Below are 20993 nucleotides of genomic sequence, written 5' to 3'. Positions count from 1 at the left end.
GCCCTTTATGCTTTGTTCAACTTCTCGTTATAAATATCTCTGAAAAATGTAGCTAACAGCTTCTTATACTGTTAGCTCTCGTGGAAATCTCTGACACCTCTTCTACTAAATTAATGTGCTCATTCCTTTTAAATATTTTCTTACTATAAAAGACTTTGGTAGCACATAAGACCCTTAATGGGAAGGTTGTGAGTTCAAGCCTGCAGTGGGCACTAGTGCCCTCCCTACTCTAGTCATGAGGTCTGTGGTGACAGGTTGGACTCGATGATCTTTGAGGTCTCTTCCAACCTTAGTGATACTGAATATGATACTGACTTAAAGTTTTCTCCATTTCCACCATTTAGCTGGTTAGTAAATAGCTCACAGAAACCCACACATCTTGTCAGCACTGTCCCTTAAGATAAGCAATGTATGCCTACATATATAAAATGACATTGAAAACCAGGGATCACAACTTGTTGGAACAGCAATATTGCAAAGTATTTAAACTGGATAGTTTAAGGAGACCAGACCACTGTAGCTTCAGAGGTAAAAGGATCTATTCACTTTATGGTATTTAATGCACAAATTCTGAGTGTCTTCATTTTGACAATATTTGCAGTAAGTAATATGAAAAGGCCCTTCTGTAGGAAAGATGTTGACTTGCTGGAAAGTGTCCAGAGAAGGGCAACAAAGCTGGTGAGGGTTTGGAGCACAAGCCCTATGAGGAGAGGCTGAGGGAGCTGGGGTTGCTTAGCCTGGAGAAGAGGAGGCTCAGGGGTGCTGTCTACAACTACCTAAGGGGAGGTTATAGACAGATAGGGGCTGGTCTCTTCTCCCAGGCAACCAGCACCAGAACAAGAGGACACAGTCCAAAGCTGTGCCAGGGGAGGTTTAGACTGGATGTTAGGAAGAAGTTCTTCATAGAAAGACTGATTGGCCAATGGAATGTGCTGCCCAGGGAGGTGGTGGAGTCACCATTACTGGAGGTGTTTAGGAAGAGACTGGATGGGGTGCTTGGTGCCATGGTTTAGTTGCTTAGATAGTGATGGATGATAGGTTGGACTCAATGATCTCAGAGATGAGTCTCCAGAGAAGGAGACTACACAACCCCCTGGGCAGCCTGTTCAGTGTTCTGTTACCCTCACACTGAAATACTTTTTTCCTCATGTTTCCATAGAACTTCCTATGCCTCAACTGCCACCCATTGCCCCTTGTTCTGTCACTGAGCATCACTGAGAAAAGCCTGACTCCATCCTCTCGGCACTCACCCTTTACATATCTATAAACATTAATGAGATCACCCCTTAGTCTCCTCTTCTCCAAGCTAAAGAGACCCAGCTCCCTCAGTCTCTCCTCATAAGGGAGACATTCCATTCCCTTAACCATTTTTGTGGCTCAGCGCTGGACTCTCTCAAGCAGTTCCCTGTCCTTCCTGAACTGAAGGACCCAGAACTGAAGAGAATATTCCAGATGTGGCCTCACCATGGCAGAGTAGAGGGAGGAGAACCTCTCAACCTACTAACCACACCCCTTCTAATACACCCCAGAAGGGCATTGGCCTTCTCGGCCACAAGAGCACATTGCTGGCTCCTCCCATTCACTAGGACCCCCAGGTCCCTTTCCCTTTCACTACTCTCCAGCAAGTTAGTCCCCAACCTCTACTAGTCCATGGAGTTGTTCCATCCCAGGTGCAAGACTCTATGTTTGCCCTTGTTTAATTTTATTAAGTTTCTTCCTGCCCAGCTCTCCAGTCTGTCTAAGTCTCACTGAATGGCAGCACAACCTCCTGGTGTGTCAGCCACTCCACCCACTTTTGTGTCATCACCAGCCTTGCTGATAGTGTTCTCTGTTCCCTCGTCCAGGTCGTTGATGAATATATTCCATACTACTGGTCCCAGTACTGACCCCTGATGCATCCACTGGATGCAGGCCTCCAACTAGACTCTGTCCCATTGACCACAACTCTCTGACTTATTTCCTTCAATCAGCTCACAATCCACCTCACTACCTGATCATCCAGACCACACTTCCTCAGGTTAGCTGTGAGGATGCTATAGGAGATGTTGTCAAATGCTTTACTGAAATCAAGATAAACCATATCCACAGCTCTACCTTCATCCATCCACCTGGTTATGTCCTCATAAAAGGCTATCAGGTTGGTCAGACATGACTTCCCCTTGATGAAAGCATTATGACTCCTAATGACCCTCTTGTCCTTGATATGCCTAAGGACAGCGCCAAGGATATATTGCTCCATTACCTTTCTGGGGATGGAGGTCAAATCAATGCAAGTCATTACTGCTAATAAAGGTAAGAATTTTCTACACTGGCAGAGAATACATAAGATTGTAAGGCCTATGGAGATCTCAGGAAGTAAAATGAAAGCAAATATTATGCATAGACTCTGCAAGAAACTGTTCTAAGCATTTTGATTAGGTCAGAAAGTCCTACTGGATACACCAAACTCTTGCAAGAGAACCAAAGCAAAGCCTTTATTTTAAAGCCAGTAATAGCATTTTTCGTGGGCCACTTTCCTATTTACCTATGGAAAGAATTTAATTCCTTCACTCTTTTGGGGAAAATCATGGAATCATCATAGAATCACAGAATACCAGGCTGGAAGGGATTGCAAATATCTTTTAATCCTCTTGTGAAGATCTGATGGCACATTTATAGTGAGCAATTATTTCTTTCTTTCAAATAAAAAAGGCTTTATTCTCTGAATGGAGACTCAGACCTAATTTAGAAGGTTCTGTTACACTCCTCTGTATTTGTCATCTGAGCTGCTTTGGATCAAAGAGCAGAAAAGACGTTAAGCCTCTGGCAAAATGTGATGTTATTGTTTTGGGTTTGTTTGTTCTTTTCAGGACTGACTCCAAAAAGTGTGGTGGATTAGGGTCATTTCTCTCTAGAAGAGCTCTGTGTTGCCTTGATGACTCAAAGAGTTCATAGAAAGAGAATGAAAGATAGTTTATGACCTTTGAAGATAGGTCTTGCTAGGTGCTCCTCTAAGACAGTTTCTGTGCTGCTTTTGTTCTTATACAGTATCACTCATTTCAGTCTTCCGGTGGCTGGGGATAACTGTTTTCAGAGAGAGGCTCTTATCTCTGGATAGTAAGGAATCCAGAATAAAAGGAGATTGTATGATCAGGTCATGTTTACAGCAGCTGAAAGAAAGCTGGAAAGCATGTAAGGGCCTTCTGTCTTTACACTGACCATTCAAGTAATTAATCATTATAGAAACATAATTCCTCCATTTCTAGAACAATGTCCAATAACAACAGCAGAAGTAGGTGGAAAAAATACAGGAAGGCCAGCTCAAATGCCCAGGTTAGAGCTATTCCTATGTAAACAGCAGTTTGAAGTGACTTGGACTTCCATTTGTTTCCATCTAATTACTTCAAGATATTCATAGATGCCTTTGCCAACTAAATCTCCTGCTATGCTAGAGGAAAAACTCCTTGAAAAGCTGCCCTAGCCATGTCTTTAATATTATCCTTGGAAATTTATGCAGGATGGGGCTGCAAACCAGGGCAAACATCTTCTTCCATCATCCCTTCTGGCTTCTGAGCACAGGCCTCTGAATATGGTTCACTGGTTCTCTCAGAGCCACTCACAGCCTGAGGCTTGCAGTTCAAACTGCCATGCAGAGGCTGTTCTTCCAGAAGATAAAATATTTCACTGCCTCAGTAAACTGCATCAGGGTGGTACAATAGACTCACATTTCTTTGTAGAAGAGAGAGAAAAAGGATGCTGCTGCACTTAGAAGAGCTACATCTGAAGATTGAAAAAGTAAGCACCTGAAGAGAAGGAGATTTAATTCCAGCTGAGACAAGCAAAGGAACCCATCCTGAGAATAATTTACATGACTTTCCATGCATGCTGTCTGTGAGACAGCAGTGGGGAGGCTTGGAAAAGTGTTATTGCTTTTGTCAGAAAAATCAGAACTAGATTATTTCTATGGGGGTAAACAGCCTGCTGACTGATACAACAAGCCTTTCTTCCATATGAGAGGTAATGTATCAAGTACTGGGTGAGCACCAAAGAGAACTGAAACATGAAGAGTCAGTTGCTGCCACTTCTGCTTCCTGGTGTGTGCAGGTGTTTTTGGCTGCATTGTTACAGGGAGAATACAACTGAGATGAGTCAGATGCTAATGCAGACTACTCAGGGATTACCCTGTGTTCTTGGTGTTTTTTGTTGTATTTATTTTGTATCCACTGATTTGTGTATTTTAGTGTTTCTCTGTAAATAAACCAACTACAAAAGAGCTGGTATTTTGAAAAGTCCAGTGAAGAGTGTCAGACTGCACAATTACAAAAACTGTGAGACTTACAATAATCCTCAGTTAATTGTTTCTATTTATGAGAGCATAAATGTAAAAGAAAAGTGAAGACATCATAAAGGGATGATGCCTTTATAATATAAAATGTAAAGCTACAAAATTAAACATAAGAATATTTCCAATGCAGGAAGGAATTCTGTAATGACAGAGAGGATTGCTAACACACATTTTTTTCTTTGCTGTACAGCCAGTACAAAACAGATACCTGGTTTGTTTGGGGTTTTGTTTGGTTGGTTGGTTGTTTTTTTTCCCCAATGAGTGAATTAACAATAAAGCTTATTTTTATCCTCATTTGCAAGACATCCAGTTTCAATCTAAAAAATTGTATCACTGTAATAGGTTGGACTCAGCTGGCAGCCAAGCACCTATACTCTCACTGCCCCTATCCCTTGGGGCTGGAGGGACAGAAAATAGGAAGACCAGGGCCAAAAAGTGCTCATGGATCAAAAGGAAGACAGGGGAGCTGAGTTACCAATTACTGTCATGGGCAAAAGCAACTCAGCCTGGGGAACTTAATTAATTGCCAATTAGTATAAATTATTGATTCAGGTACTGGGAAAGAAAGTACAGACATGCAAAACACCTAGGCTCATCTTCCCCTGTAAGTTCATCTGCACTCCAAGCCCTTCTTCTCCCTCATCCTCAGGCTTTGCTCCAGGCACCTCTCTTCCCATCTTGTCATTGCTGGAGGTTACACTCAGTGTTTTCAGTGAAGCAACAACTTCATGCGTAGCAGTTTTTCTCTGCTCCTTCTTGATCATATTCAACCATATTCCTGTGCTCCAATATAGGTCATTCACAGGCTGCAGATCATTTGGGGAAGCACTGGCTCTGGTGTGGCCTAATCCACTGTCTGCAGTCCTTTCAAGGGGTGTACCTCTTACAGCATGGGTACTCCATAGCCCACAGTTCCTTTAGGGGAGTACCTGCTCCACCAAGGTACAACTCCTGCTCTTCTGACTTTGCTCTTTTCTCTGTCACTCTTCTCCTCTGGCATTTTTTGCCCTTTCTCAAATATGTTTACACTAAAGTGCCACCAACTGGGTTGATGGTCTTAGCTGTGTGCTGCAGTGGAAATCATGTGGACCAAGTTGTGTCCAGCAAAAAGCAGCCCCTCACCTCTTCTCATAGAGGCCACCCCTTGCAACTTCCTTGCTAACAGTCTTGTAATTTATGGCCAGTACAATTATCCATATGTTGCTCACATAAAATGATATGGTCTCCTCCAAACATAGGATTATCAGAAGCCATTTTTATGGCTTATGGTAGCTGATAAGTTCTTATCATGTATCTAAGATGGAACAACTTTAGCTTAGTGCTGATGGTTTCAAAGTCTTACAAGCCTGCTGACATGCTAAGCCACAGTAACTACACCTACAATAAAAGCAAGCAATTGCATACATTCATGATTCCAATTAACAGGCTCTTTACAGAACGTGGATTTAAAAGCATACTAAAATATTAAAAGCAGCTCCTTTGAATTAAAAACAGAACGTAAGACACTTCCTGAGCAGTCATTGTGGGCTTTGGTGACCTTCCAAGTCCAAAAACCTCCTCCAGCTACTATTTCCAGTATTCCTCCCAACACCAACACCCAACAGTATTACTGGGAAGAGCCACTCACTGTATAAAAAAGCATGCTATGCAAGCAGAAATTCTGTTCAGCAATGATGTGATCACAAGATATCCAAAGGGAAAAGGGACCTGATCACTTCATAGCATGCCCTTTTCCACTCCCACTCCCTTCATCTGTGTTTACAGCAAACTGCCACAAACTGTTGAAAAATTGAGCTGCTGAAGGTCAAAGGGCAAATGCTTAAAAGCAAGAAAGAATGGAGAAATAAGGTAGAAATATGACTGGAAAATATCATATATAATAGTAGAAAACAGATATTGCTAATAAAGTGAAGTACAGTACTGTTTTAAGAATGATTCCTCTGCAAACAATGAAACACTTACTCCTTCAGCTGCTTAGTTAGCTTGACAACCTGAGAGGCCAGTGACATACATGTCTCCACAACGACTAAGTAGCGGGAACACATGGTGTGCCCGTGCCGCTCAGCACTTTGTGAGGGTTTCTCTCCTACATGGTTTTGCATGGTGACATTTGCTCCATATTCAACCAATGTCTGTAAAAACAAAAGGAAACATTGATATTTTTAAGTATAAGTCTCTGCTGTGACTTCTGGTCAATCACAAGAAGGGTTGAATGCAAAGCACTCCTAAATAAAATGCTTGAAAATGTTGGTCTAAGCCAATAATTTTTTAAAATCAGTCTCTGACAAGTCTATATGCAGCCTGACCTCAACACTTGCAGTTCTGCTTGAGTAATTTGTTTTCTCTTCACTTGGCTGTATAGCACAGTGTGATCTGTAGCACTCATACACTGAGTGGTACCATGAAACCAAAAGAGGACTTACACATATACTGAGTCTCTCCTGAGCCACGGTTGTAGACCCTCCCAGATGCACCTGTGCATTACTGCACATTGTGTTAACTTTGCATCTGGTAGACCTAAGAAGGGAGACAAGGGAAACTGCAATGCAAATGACATCTGTGCTAGAGAACATCAGAGTCCAGGGAAGCATGAACACATAGCTAGCCAGTTTACAGAGGGTGCTGATGGGCTGTAATAGCTTACCACATCTTGCATAAGCTGTTCTTGCGATCTTCACACTGTAAGGCATTGCAACACATCATTGGAAACTCATTTTAGGAATGTCTTTGCTACAATATTTGCTGACTACTTTTGTGGTTTAGCTCTTAATTTCCTACCACAGCAGAATCCTTGAGTTTAAAACACTCAGTGCAGCAGTCCCAATGTCCTGATTCTTTAGCCAAGTGACGTTTGGATATGAAAAGTATGGCAGACACTTTCCAACAACTCCTTTAGGTCAGACAAGCACATCTTTCTTTTTATTTTTTCAGAAAGGAATCTGTACAATTATTTTTTCAAGCCTTTTAAAATTATTATTATTTGTGGTAGTTGTGGGGCTTTTTAATGCTGAAAGAAGTCTGAGTGCTTTGTACTTTCTTGGTTACCCCCCCCTTTTTTTTTTTAAAGAGAGATACTCAAATATGTGTTACTGATGTGTCAGTCTTTAAGAAAAAATAATGGCTTATATACTGATGCACACTGTTATTTACAGTACCAGTAGAGAATACTAGCTTGTTACTAGAGATGTCCAGGTTATTAGTGTGACATCTGAGCTATCTCTGGGACGTAAGAGTGTTCTAAGCACAAAAGTTCTCTCAGGCTGACCTCAAGACATCAAATAACTGACACAGGAATGGAGACCAAGCTTTCAGTCCTTCTGAATTGTTTGTGGTGATTAGTGCTATGTACTATTTGCTTTACTGGAGATCCTGGAATAAGACCTGAAAGTTCTCAGCAATGTTCTTACACACATTACTCATATCACTTCAGAAGAAATTCTGAACAAAATCATAATGCATCCCAAAACTTCAGCAGCATTCATATTACATATTGACAGGCAGAAAAGGAACCATGTGGCTGAGCTCTTGATTGACTTATCCAAGCAGAGCTGGTAAGCCTGCATGGTACTGCAGTGGCCTTATTGACTCAGAACAGCAGACACACAGAAAAAAAGGAATCATGGTCTGCCTGATCTGCTAAATCTATACAGAACGGAAAATTATGAACAGTCTGCCACTGCATCTCATGCCAATAAATTTGGTTCAATTTCCCAACAAATAAAATAAAGGGAGGTTTATGTACTTGTAGAAAGCAATTCTATAGCTTGGAGTGTGGTAGGAGTGTCACCTGTTCCTACACATTATGAATGAGAGGGCCAGGGAATCAGGGACAGCCTGTGACCTTCCATCTTTTGTGCTGTTACTTATAATCTTCCTGCATCCTTTATGACCTCTTTGTATCAGATCACTCACCAGACTTTGTTTTAAATTAGACTATAACTCACTGGGCAATGGGCTTATTTTTTATCACAGCACAACAAAACATCAACTATACATACAATTGTGAGATGTTAATGAAGTGACATTACTAACATTGTATATTTTTGTTGTCATTAGTTAATTTCATTACTCACTTCTCATGGCTTCACTTCAACACAGAACACTTGTTGATTTGTATATTTAACTAAAACAAAACAATCCTGGGAATTTGAAGGTATTTATTAAGTTCATAGGGAATACAGGGCTATTATTTTATTGGTTTAGTTTTATGCAAAGAAACAGCCGGCAGAGGTCACTACTGTTCAAAATCATCTATTCTAATTTCTCCTTCAAATGCTTTGTACATCTTGATGAAGGACTGTTGAGTCAGCAATCCTATGCACACACTCCACCACAATGCTCCCTACCAGTAAATCATAAACATCTCTTTTATCCACTTTTTTACAACTGATCACAGCAATTGTCTACAACGCAATAATAAACCAACTAGATTTAGCACAGATGTGATTTGTTTATTTTAATCTCATAATAGTTTGTACAGGGTCCATTCCTGACATCTTTAGAAGAAAGCTACGTCCCATCAATGAGAAAATGCAGAGATGGTCATGTCCTCCATGTCTATTTGACTGTGTTCTTTTCAAGCCTATTTATCTAGCTCAGCTGTCATCTGTTTTTCTTTGTTTTTATTGTACGAGACTCTCAAACTAGCTTTTATGGAGCTATATCTCCTCTGTATCCAGATATATAAATAGCCTGCTGTAATAATAATAACCAGCAATGGATCTGTAGATTCAACATGACAATGTACATGAATATATTTAGCTTTCTGAAGAGATTAGCTAACAAGAATTAACTATCTGTATTTCTTTTAGGGTTGAACTATTACACTGTCTTCTGCATTTGCAGTGTCCTAAAAGTGCTGTGGATCACGTCATACACAGAAACAGGATTGACATGTTTTTTACTATATATCTGAGTCCTTAGACTCTGAGATTTATTGCTCATTCTTAGACATGTTTTCCTACCCAACTTCACTTGATCACTTTGATTTCTATTTCTTATCTTTCTGTCATGTGGTTATTTACTAATTTGTTGATTTCTTTCCAATGACTAATTCTTTTTCTCAAATACAGCCTTGTTTTGTCACTTCACCTTACTGCAGTCACCCAGAATATTAATGATTATTATAATTTCCTCTCTAAAGAGCTTTTACTCAAAGTGACAACACCACCAAATACTGAAATGTACTCTTGTGACAGTTCTAGTAACTTGGATGGACAGAGGGTACATTTGCAATTCAACACAAATTTGAGACACTTTGCCTAGCTATCCAGTTCAACTCTACAACTTTTTTTGGTATGTCTGCACTGAATACTGGTACTGTACAGAGTTATCTGAAGTGGTTTATTCAGATCTGGCTCCCAGAAATGCTGTAGCTTTATCACCTTCAGTGGACAAGCTGCTTCAGTGAGATTCATTTAGAATTCACCATCATACCACATTCTTAGGAACAGATACATTCAAACATTACGAGTTAAGTTCAGAAAGGGTGGTTTACTTAAGGTGAAAATTCTTCAAAATAGAAGAAAATTGTCTTAGACTTCCCCTGCATCAGAGAAGTGTAACTACTCAATGAAGAAAGAAACAGAAGGAAAACAACAGAACCATAAGAAAAGTATGCGTATCTACACTGATTCACCTTTTGTAACATAAAAACATACTAATTATCTGCTTACGTATAAACAAATCACATATGCAAACATAATAATCCTTTCTGCTTGCAATCCAACAGTTCCTTTATGCTAACAATAGCATCATTGAGAATAGAATTCAAAAGCCAAGAACCTTTTGGTGTTTTAGTCTGAGTCCTACTGGTTTAAATTTCTTCCTTCAGGCATATTTTAGTGTATCAGTAACTCTTCCCATTTTTAAGATTTCCTATAATAATTTTAATGGTTGTTAGCATTTGAGTTTGATATTAAAAGGTTTCTGATATAGTTATCACTCTACCTGTATGCATCCCAGATAGCCATGTTGAGCAGCTATGTGAACAGCAGTATTTCCATCCTGGTCAACTTCATCCAGTGAAATCCCTTGTTCTTGCATAAACTGAAGAAGCCACAGAAGGATCTTCTCCTAGCGGGAGGGATAAAGAGATGTCACAAAAGATATGAAATAATGAAAAGTTAAATCTACTAGACATATTGGTTCTGTCTTCTGTTATTAATACTGTGAAATGATTCCTTGTTTTCAGTCTGTCTTAATTTTGTAGGACTTCCTAAGTATGCCTCTGATTGTTTGTTTTTCAAGGAAATAAGCTGAAATATTTTTTTGCTTAATGAAAAAGACGTAACAGGAAAAGTATGAGTAGTGTAACACATCCCAAAAAATTCCACATTAAAAAACAGGCATGTCTGTATTTTTGAGAGAAGACATGAAGCAGAACAGTCTGGGTGTTAATCTGAGTATCAGCTTGTGAAATTTGGTGGAACTTCACAAGCCTCTTTGGAAAATTAAAACAGGAGTGTGTGCAGATTACAAAACTGAGCAGTTAAGATTCTTAAAATCCATTATCATGCCTCAGCTCTGGGCTGCTGTGCAAGAGCACAAGCAACATAACCAAAACCAGGGAATTTTTCTAATCTGAACTCTCAGTAACAGACCATTTGTATGTCCGTGCATGGTGGGAAGTGTGGGGAGGTGTGGGCAACAATACTTAGTTCTTTTTAACATTACTTTCTGTGTATATATGCAGCTGTAGTATATATTTAAATGAGCATTCTTTTCTAAAAACAGAGACTTTATGTAAGTGCATTGAAATTATTTTATTTCTTCTTTTCCCCAGAAGGTTTATTTGGAAGAACCTTCTTCTCTGTAGGAATCTTCCAGGCCTCCCCAGATTAAATTTCCATGTGCCCTACTGAATGTGATACATATTGAAAATCTATACTAAATCTATAAATTACATAAAATGTGTTGTGGTTCAGGCCCCGTTGGCAGTCAAGCCCCACACAACTGCTTACACAACTGTCCCATTCCACCCTCAACCCTCCCTCCACCCACCAGTGGGATGGGAAGGAAAACTGGGAGAAATAGGCAAAACTCCATGAGTTAAGAGTTTAATAGAACAACACAAAGAGGCAAAAATGACCAAGAAGAGCAACTGTATTATGAAATAGTATATACAAGCAAGTGGTACAAAATACAGTACTGACCATCCTGGCTCAGCCTGTCCACATGATCCTGCCCCACCATAGCATGCCACAGCCACCTACTCAGAGTGCCCAGGCACCCTTGCCTTGGCAGGCCCTCCCCTCAGATAGCAGCCATGATTTCAGTATGGTGTTGAATACCCCACAGGCTGGTTCAGCTGGCTGGGCTGTGGCCTCTCTCAGCTTCTTCTTAAAAAAAAAAAAAAAAAAAAAGTAACCCTATCCTAGCCAAATCCAGGACAAAAAGTGAGGTTTATTAAAGGATAGCTGAGTACAGTTGTTCTCCCAGTTTTTGCATCTGAATAGGTGAAAAGAATAAATTACCTTCTAGCTTAAAGCTTTTTAATTTGAACACATTTATTTTCTTTCATTGACATGTTGTCATGTGTTACACTGGCTAGAAGATCTAGTCCAAAAGGGCTTTATGGATTCTGGTGTTGGTGAGGCAAACACCAATGCACACACTTAACTTGCAGCATTTCATCATCTTCACTGATATATAAGGATGTAATTGCCCTCAGTTAGATAAGGGGGGCTGTAAGAGTGAAGTATAGCTAAATAAAACTCTACTGAAAGCATGTCTATTACTCTGAGCAGTAATCAGGTAGAAATGAGAAAGAATAAAAAATAGGGGAAGGAAATCCCAGCTAAGAACCTTGGGTATAAACCTCTTTTAACTTGTACAAAACTATCATGGAATTTTTAATGTCAAGGAAAAGGAGATGCCTCCTCAGACTCTTTTAGACCTCCTCCAAATGATTCTGCTCATTCAAGCACCTGGTTCTGTGCTTACTACTTCAGAGGGCCAGTCTGTCTGGAACTTATCTTCTTCATATTTCCACTTTAACAGCAGTTTTGTTTTTATTACAGAGTAGGTATTTTCACTTCTCATTGGCTCAATGCCCAATACAGCTGACAGCCAGCTTGGAGGGATTACTTCAGAACACATATCCCTTTTAAAATACTTTTGAGCAATTTCTCAAGATGCCTGTGGTGTTGGCCAGCAGTGAAGAAAGATTACACCACTCCTATGAATTGCCCTTATGTTTTAATAATTAGAAGAAAAATATTTTAGCAAAACTCCTCTGCAGAATTGGAAGACAGCTATAGCTTTGAAATTATACATTTCTCTGGAACATAACAGGGACCAGAATGTTAGGCATGTTCTGTAATTCTATGATCACAATCAGCATGGAGCAAACAATGCCTTATAGTCATCTGTCTTATCAACATGAAAATCAAGTGCCTGGATGGCTAATGTAATCATCTGTACCTAGGACTGTCTGTGCATTAAGTGATTACAGGCACAAAATTAGATGCTCACTCAAACAGTTTATGTTTCTCTGAAATGACTGTTTCTTAACAAATGTATCCTTGATAGAAAAAAACACAACTATTTTCTTCACTTACATCTAGAGAAAATGAAAACTTCATCTGTCAAAATACATCATATATTACTTTAGTCACACTCACATTATATATTTAGGATAAAGGTGTTCTTAGGAATGGATTTTTTGACTCATAAACTCAAATTATTTGGATAAAGTGAAGGATAATAACAACATTCACGAGATTAGGATAATGGAAAATATTCACATGGTATGTAATAGGAATGGATAAATACTGAATTATTCAGTATGTCTGATCATTTTAAGACTTACAATAGTCTCATGTTGTAGCAGTGCTGAACTTCTCTCTAGCATATTCTAGTTCTATAACAATTCCAACCTCCCTAAAAAAAGATTCTGGGAAAATGTCACAATATGTAATTTCTGTCTTGGGACAGACTACAGGCTTTGGCTCTATTAGCTGGTTTTTGGAGCAGAAAGAATAACTAATGAAGGCCATTTATATAATTAAATGGACTACAAATGGCAGGATTACATGGTGAGGAGTACTGATTCTACAGATAAAACTAGCCCCATCATTCAATATTAATTAAATAAACTGTTCTTCCTGGTATGTCTTCACAGAAGACAACCAGGAGTGAATGCAAACACATTATCCTTGCAAAAAATTACATCAGACAGGATGGCAAACATCCTGAGGTACCACAAAAGGTGTGGTGTTTGGCACTTGTGTATCTGAATGTCACACACTCCTTCCCACTTCACTCTCCAGCAGTACATCTCTGCCAAGTGGTGCACAGGACACCTTCTAGGTCCTCAGTCAAGCTGTGCTTCTGGCTCCCCAAAGTACCCCTATATTCTGGAGTTCAGAAGCAATTTACCTTTGGTGTTCCCCACCCTCTGCCTCTTACTTGTGATACCACATGCTACCACAGCATCTGGGTAGGAAAGAAATTACAGCCCCATGAAGCTCTTAGTCAGGACCTACTATGTAAACCTAGGACCGCACCATCATCTCCTTCCTTCCACAAGGCGATGGTGTCAGGCACTGATGGTACACAGTCTGCCATGTACCCATGATTTATTCCTGGCATGGGGAAGCCTGCCAACAATTATGGTTACATCTTGCATGATGCCCTTGCTAGGAGGTAAGCTGACCAGGCTACACGTTGACTTTACGCTCTTCTCCTCTTCCATTAGATAAGTTTATATGGTCCCTCTCTCACTGAAAAAACATAATACTGTTGAGATGTCTTTGGAGTCAGGCCATGATTGTGGCTTGGTGACCTTTAACATAGGAGCTTTTCTATGAACCCTATTTTGCTGCCCACTCTAAACAATATTTATGGAAGAAAAATACGATGTACATCTAATGCCTGGAGAAACAATGGATGGACTGCCTCTGTTAGAAAACAACTCAATAACAGGTCTTCTTTGTAAAAATATTGCTCTTGTAATTCTGCCAAGACTAGTGTTTACATGGATTATCTTGCATCAAAGTAATGGTAAAAATAAATTAGAGCTTTGAGAATAGTGCCAACTACACATTTAAATTTCTCAGTTTTTTTTTCTTCTAAACACAGTTGGGTAAGATAGTCTGGCATTCCTTCAGCCCCAGCATTCCCTCATGTTTTTCAAGATATTTATGAATTATAAAAAAAAAAGGATAATGAACACTACATCTGAACTTTTCTTTGTCATTCAGCCAACTAAGAAAATTGGGCAGCAATTTATATATCACCTTTTAAAATTTGGTGGCTGGTTGTAGCTGGTGTTTCTTAACTGGTAGAGCTTCTGTCCTGCTTTGAAAATTAGACAAAATGTGCCAGAACTGTTCCTGGCATTAGACAGCATGGCTTCACTAGATTTAGTTTGTATAAATAAAGATGACAAAATTAGGCTAATTAACTGAAGATATGAATGTAAGTTCACATGAAATTTCCCTTCAATACTTTTTCTTCCCAGTATCAAACATACCTTTCCTGAATCCAATTCTGATATAGCTCACAGCCTCCTTACATTCAGTGTTAGATTTACAGGCCAAACTCACTATGGAAAACTGGACATAATAAATCAGTATATCCAGTACAGTCCTACTTTGCACCAGTAACATCTCCATAGTACACGAGCGGAGAAAAGGCAAAGGTATAGTATGAAAACAGGAGTGTCTGTGTGCCTTTTGAAGCAGCAGGACAACGGGTCAACTTCTAGCTCCATAGCTTTCCAAACTTGTCCCCATTCTTTCCTTCCTCATCCTGTAAATTCATGCTTGGACAGATAAATTCATGCTTGGACAGCATCAGTTAACAGCAGAATTAACAGCCACAATCAGCGGCATTAGCAGTTAACAGCCACAATCATTGTATGGCACAGAATGTCACAACCAGACTTGTATAGGAAAGATAATTTTCTTAGTGGCTATATTTTATTTGTTCTCTCTTAACAAGTCAGAGAGCACAGAAATAGTGGGTTTTCTGTACTTAGCCTTAATGTCTGTTGAAGAAACTGTGTGATAAAGTGCCCTTCTGCAGAAGAGATTAGAGAAGAATAACTGATCACTATTCCATGCATCCTGGAAAAGGTCCTTTGAAGAGGGGTTATTGCAAGGTCTTCTTAGGAAAAACAGACTTTGTGGGAAGAGAATGTGATGCAATTAAGTGGTCTATGTTTCCCCAGACATTAGCAAAGCACAGAAATGCTGTACTTCTGTGGTTTCTCATCATTAGATTTATATGTAAGTTAAGTGTGGAACAGGATTGCTTTACAACATACTTTTATATACAATTCTCAATAAAACTGGCTAGAGCTAGACAGATGATGTTTAAGTTTCACCACACTTCATTTCACTGCCAATACACTGAATTCCTAAATTGTCACATTTTGCAAATTTCTTTTTAGATGAGTCTCTCCTGGAAAAAGAATATGAACTATCACAAAATGATGATTTTCTGATGTGTTCTAGGAGTACACTAGGGATCATGACAGCCAATCTCCCTTGATGTTCTTGAGATTGATGGGTTGGTCTAATATGCTAGCTACTCATCTCCTAGCCATTAATTAAAGATTAAAAAAAACACTACCATAAAACAAGACCTAAGAGGGGAAAAAAAATAAAATACCCACACAGATTGTGTTTCAACTAATTAAGAACAGCTGTAAATAAACCCCACAAAATTACAACATGCATTACATTAAGATTCTTATATGAGAATCTAAGTAATCCATTTGAAATAGGTAAATTAAAGTCATACCTGGCCATAGCAGCCTGCATAATGAATAAGGCTTGGGTGATCTTTTGAGCAACTCAATTCGGCAATAGCTTCTGTTTCGCCCACCATCCATCGAACACACTCCAGATGACCATTCTAAACAAATAACAAGAAAATAAATGAAATTCCACCTGTTTCAGTTCTAAACATGTCTCCTAAACAGACAAAAGATTATTAAAATTATTAATATGTTATGAAATTCCAATTTGTTTGAAAATGTGCTCTTTATCTACCCTTATGTAATGCACTTTTTTATCTCGCTGCCTTAGATAAATTATAGTTTAAAAAGCAATGTGAAAATGGCAGTCGAATAGTTTTATGAACTCAACCTGGTCCCTGCTCTCAGACTGTTCAGGGCAAAACCATAGTTTCATTTCCATCACTTGTAGAGAAAGGCTCAAAGACTAAATGAAATCATTTGCTGGAGCAAAGTGAACAGTTTCCCTGCAAAGTCAGGTCTTAACTGATCAGCAATTGCATGCATGCTTCCTAAATTGTTACCATGTATGTAGTAGCTGAATATCTAAACCTCATGGATTAGGACATATCTGCAATAGATACTGTGCAAACACAAACAAGGAGATGGTTCTTGCCCTGAACACCTTTTACAGTCTAATCTCAAGATTGGCAAGTTGCTGTGAGCGCTCCTAGTAGTTTGTACGTTACTGTGATGGGGGGATGTGGATGCTATGGAACAGATGAACATTTTCATCAGAGCACACTTTTTGCCTAGTGTACAGGCAAGAGCTTTTAGCATCATCTTTTGCTGCAGCTGTTTTTCAGCAATGATACTTCGGTAAATGCACTTTAGCATGACCTACATTCTGGCCTGCTCTTACATAATTTTTCAACTCATATTTATAAAGGCTGTTATATTCTTTATAGCTGAAACAAGTATTTCAGTTACTCAGTCAAAACCTCACAGAGGCCAACATACACAGCACTAAAAGCTGTTTGTGTGCATCAAATGGAAGAAACCATCCTAAGAATGAAAGAAATATTCAAGTTTCAGTTTAATTTTTATGAAAATGAGGAGAAGAATGTAATAAACATTAACCCATTAAAAATTATATGGGAGAAAGAAAAATTGTAACAAAATTAGCTTGGTATTTGTCTTATTCCTTCCATATGTAATGTATGTACATAAACACAAAAATGCACATCATCTTACATTACTTACCTTCTATTTCTCTCAATTTCAATAGTGAAGTAAGACAATGAAACTACCCATATTCTTTTTATTACACTAGAAAAAGTTTCCTCATCATATTTAGCTTCAAATATTAGTAAGCATGACTAACTAATAATTTCTTGGTTTGCATTTCTTGTGTCATAGCTGAGCAAAATATTTTTGTGTTTTTAAAATTAAGGCAAAGAATTATTAAAATTAAGAACCAGCTAAATAAGGTAATTTTGCTAATGTGGAAAGGGTTTCTCTACAATTAGTACAATATGATAGTGCCATAATTTTCCACTCCATTTTCACTTTCACTCATAGCTTGAGGTCAGAAAAAGGTCATGAATCAAAATAATTAGTTTTGATTCTTTCATTCCTTACTGAGAAATGTTATGTATCATGACTAAACTGTTGAAACTCACTTCCATGGAAATTTATGTTCCTGCATACAAGTTTTCTTCTGTTCTGGTAGTCACCATTCTTGTGGAACATGGGGACATGCCCCACATGATATAACACTCCAGGAGTTACAATGGTATAAAGTAAGAGCAAGAAGAATAAAGTCCATTCTATCAGTGTGCAAAAAACCCTTTGGGAGTAAGGATCACAAGCCATAAATGTCAGTTATGCCAGATTACTTTTAAGGCTTTCACATAACTTGTCAGTGATTCAGGACAAGTCTAGCTATGCAGGCTGTCCTCAGAAATGCATAGATTCATAGAATGCTTTAGGTTGGAAAGGACCTTAAAGATCATCTAGTTCAAACCCCCATGCCATGGGCAAGGAAATATTCCACTAGACCAGACTGTTCAAGGCCTCATCCAGGCTGGCCTACACCACCTTGCTGGGCAACCCATTCCAGTGTCTAACCACCCAAACTGTAAAGAATGTCTTCCTAATTCCTTGTCTAAATCTACCCTCTTCAAGCTTAAATCCACTCCCTCTCATCCTATTACTACAAGTCCTTGTTTTCTTGTAGGCCCCCATTCAGGTACTGAAAGGCTGCTATAAGGTCTCCCAGGAGCCTTCTTTTCCCCATGGGTCTGAGCATTGGTGTTTTTTTTTTTCTACATGGGTCTCAGCATCCTTGCTTACTTGAAGAACCACATTACATCTACACACTTTTCTGTGACTGTCAGAGCATGCTCATGCATTACAGAAACTAAACAAACCAATTCTTTAAAAAGTCAACCTTTCTGGAGAAAAAGACAAAAGGGTTTTTGGGCTTACAAAATCGTTACATAGCTAAGCCCAAAACAAACAGAAACCAACCAACAAACCACCACCACCACCAACCAACAAAAAACCCAAACCAAAACCACAACAGAAAAAAACATTTCAAGAAAACAAGAAAGAAAACAACTACCAACTAAAACTGTAAGACAGTATTGAACCTAAATATTTTTTTTAACAGCATTTCATTGGTACAACCAGATATCAGTTTAATTTTATATTCATATGGCTTGTCCCAAAGAAATCAAAACCCTCAACCCCATAACCTGCACCAGGGCTCTAGGTCACTGAAATTATGCCTCAAACATGCAGTCCTGCAGACTGGAATCCAGTGGTCCACTGCCAGTTGCTAAAATTTTCCTAAGAAGCAAATAACAACAAACCCCCAGAAGAAACAGAAGCTGCTGCATTGTTTCTCACCCCTTTCCTTGTTTCTTTTTAAGGTACTTAGTGGCCAAAAAGAATGGAATTTGCTATTCAGTCTCATTTATTGAAGAATCAGAATCAGTATGATTAAATTACCAGCCTTCCTGTACACAACTACACTTTATTTCAGAGCAGCAAAATCAGCAATTTTCACATTTTCCTACATAGCAGGTTGTTCTGTAAGCTTTGATATTAATTTTTGCTGTTTCCAACAGATTGTTCTGTAATAGGTATGTTTTAAATTTGATGTGATTGATTGTTTTAGACAACTAGGAAGTTTCACCCCCAGATGTGGGTCAAAGATTTTTTTCATGCTTTGCAAACATGTTATCCATTTGTCTTACAACATTGTATCTGTACTTGTGAAAAACCAAGGATCTCTATAGAAACATCTGAGTCTGAGTTAAATGAAAGTTCCTTAAAATACAATTAATTTTTTAAGTCAGTCAATTTATTTAAATATGAATTCATGTACACTGACAACAATGTACAAAACACCAGTGTTACACAGCAGATATTGTATCCTGCATAGTAATGCATTCTTGTTTGCATATGTGGTGGCAACCGCCAATAATTCTTTTTGTTCTTGCTTTACAAAATGCTTGAAAAATAACATCCTGTTGGATGTATTACTGATTACCATCACACACACACACAAAAAAGTCCTTTATGTCACATTACAGTAGAAACGGATATCAAGCTACCTTTATTGCTAATCCAGCTGGAGTTAGCTGCTCAATGTTCCGTTCATTCAAACAGTCTTCACCCATCAAAGAAGTGAGATGCTGCAGGCATTCTGCATGTCCCTTTGATGCTGCTACATGCAACAGATTGTTGTCACATTCATCATGGATCTTATCCAGATTATCTGCTGCTAAATGTGGCTGTCAAAAAAAGCATTATGTTAGTTACAGCTAAGGATAAAAAGAACATTAAGCCTCATAGTCCAAGACATCAGCCAAATACAAAGATGTTTCCCCACAGGCATTTTTTTTAAAACTCCAAACCAGAAGCTTTTTATTTCACTATACAGAATCTGGCTACTATTAGCAAAAAGATAGAGGTGAGTTGATCTCTGTCTTGATTCACTCTATAATTTTTCTCCTTCATGCGACTGTCATACAACTGTACAAGATCTTGAATAACTTTAAGTCTTTGTACTAGTTTGATCAATGGAGTAGTTGCAAAATGAGTTGCATTTTCATAATTTCTGTGGTTTCTCTCCCTTTTAAATTTTTTGTTCCCTTTGTGTCACTATATTGATGAATAACTGAATACAAACCAAACACGACTCTTGAAAAAGTTCCTGGTTGATTTTGCTCATCCTGAAAGTGGCAGCTTGTGTTAAGCACAATCTAAAATGTAGTTAGAACACATGACAGATGACTTATTTGATAGCACATTTCCATGAAAAAAATTGTTGGAATATTTACTCAAAACACTAGACATCCATGACCTAATACATTATTTCTGCCCAAATATAATTCTGAGACAAAACAACTGGACTGAGAAACTCCAGAAGAAGGAAGAAAGAGTTAAGGAGTATTAATGTCAAGTTCCTAGAGTTGTACAGACTTGCCAGACTGCCAGTTGACGACTCTACTTCAAACAGTTTTCACCCTGTTTGGAAAAAATGGGCATTTTCTTTCCATCTTTCCATCTATTCACCTATGATGACCTCTTCTTTTCCTCCCAATTCCTATTTCAGAATTAATTTACTTTGCTATTATTTCTTATTGGGCAATCTAGTATTTTTTTTCTGCCTCTGTCTAGTCTTTGAATATCCACCTTTGTTCTTGCTGCTATGTTAATAATGTGCCTTTGTGCTTGAGCTAAACAACAGACAAGCTAGACAAACATGTGAAAAACCCCAGTTATTATACATACACTGTGCCTCCATCAGCCATTCTGAGCACAGATCACATGGCTCTGCATCATTGTGTTAACTTGCATCTAGTTACTTTGGAAACCATCACTGATAATGCCTGATCACAGTGCTAGAATTTACTAAAAAACTTCATGTGGGTCAGAGGCCAAGCGGGCTTTAGAGAAAGCTCATGCCTG

At 38.6% G+C, this 20993-nt stretch overlaps 1 protein-coding gene across 2 annotated transcripts in view; it reads right to left on the bottom strand.

The window, feature by feature from the left end:
- The window catches only part of SNCAIP (synuclein alpha interacting protein), a 100776-nt gene that overhangs the window by 10617 nt on the left and 69166 nt on the right, over nt 1-20993 (bottom strand). The window contains exons 5-8 of one of the 2 annotated variants that reach the window (XM_054178424.1): nt 19634-19813; nt 16076-16189; nt 10274-10399; nt 6287-6456 (exon numbers count right to left, since the gene is read on the bottom strand). In XM_054178424.1, the coding sequence (XP_054034399.1) occupies nt 6287-6456; nt 10274-10399; nt 16076-16189; nt 19634-19813 (590 nt within the window). Of the gene's footprint in view, nt 1-6286; nt 6457-10273; nt 10400-16075; nt 16190-19633; nt 19814-20993 lie in introns of those variants that run through there. The other variant, XM_054178423.1, reaches the window with a different exon arrangement.

The sequence above is a fragment of the Dryobates pubescens genome, chromosome Z (assembly GCF_014839835.1).
Source record: "Dryobates pubescens isolate bDryPub1 chromosome Z, bDryPub1.pri, whole genome shotgun sequence".
Taxonomy (NCBI): Eukaryota; Metazoa; Chordata; class Aves; order Piciformes; family Picidae; genus Dryobates; species Dryobates pubescens.
Note: the sequence above shows the minus strand (reverse complement) of the source record. Positions and strands in the feature narration are given on the sequence as shown.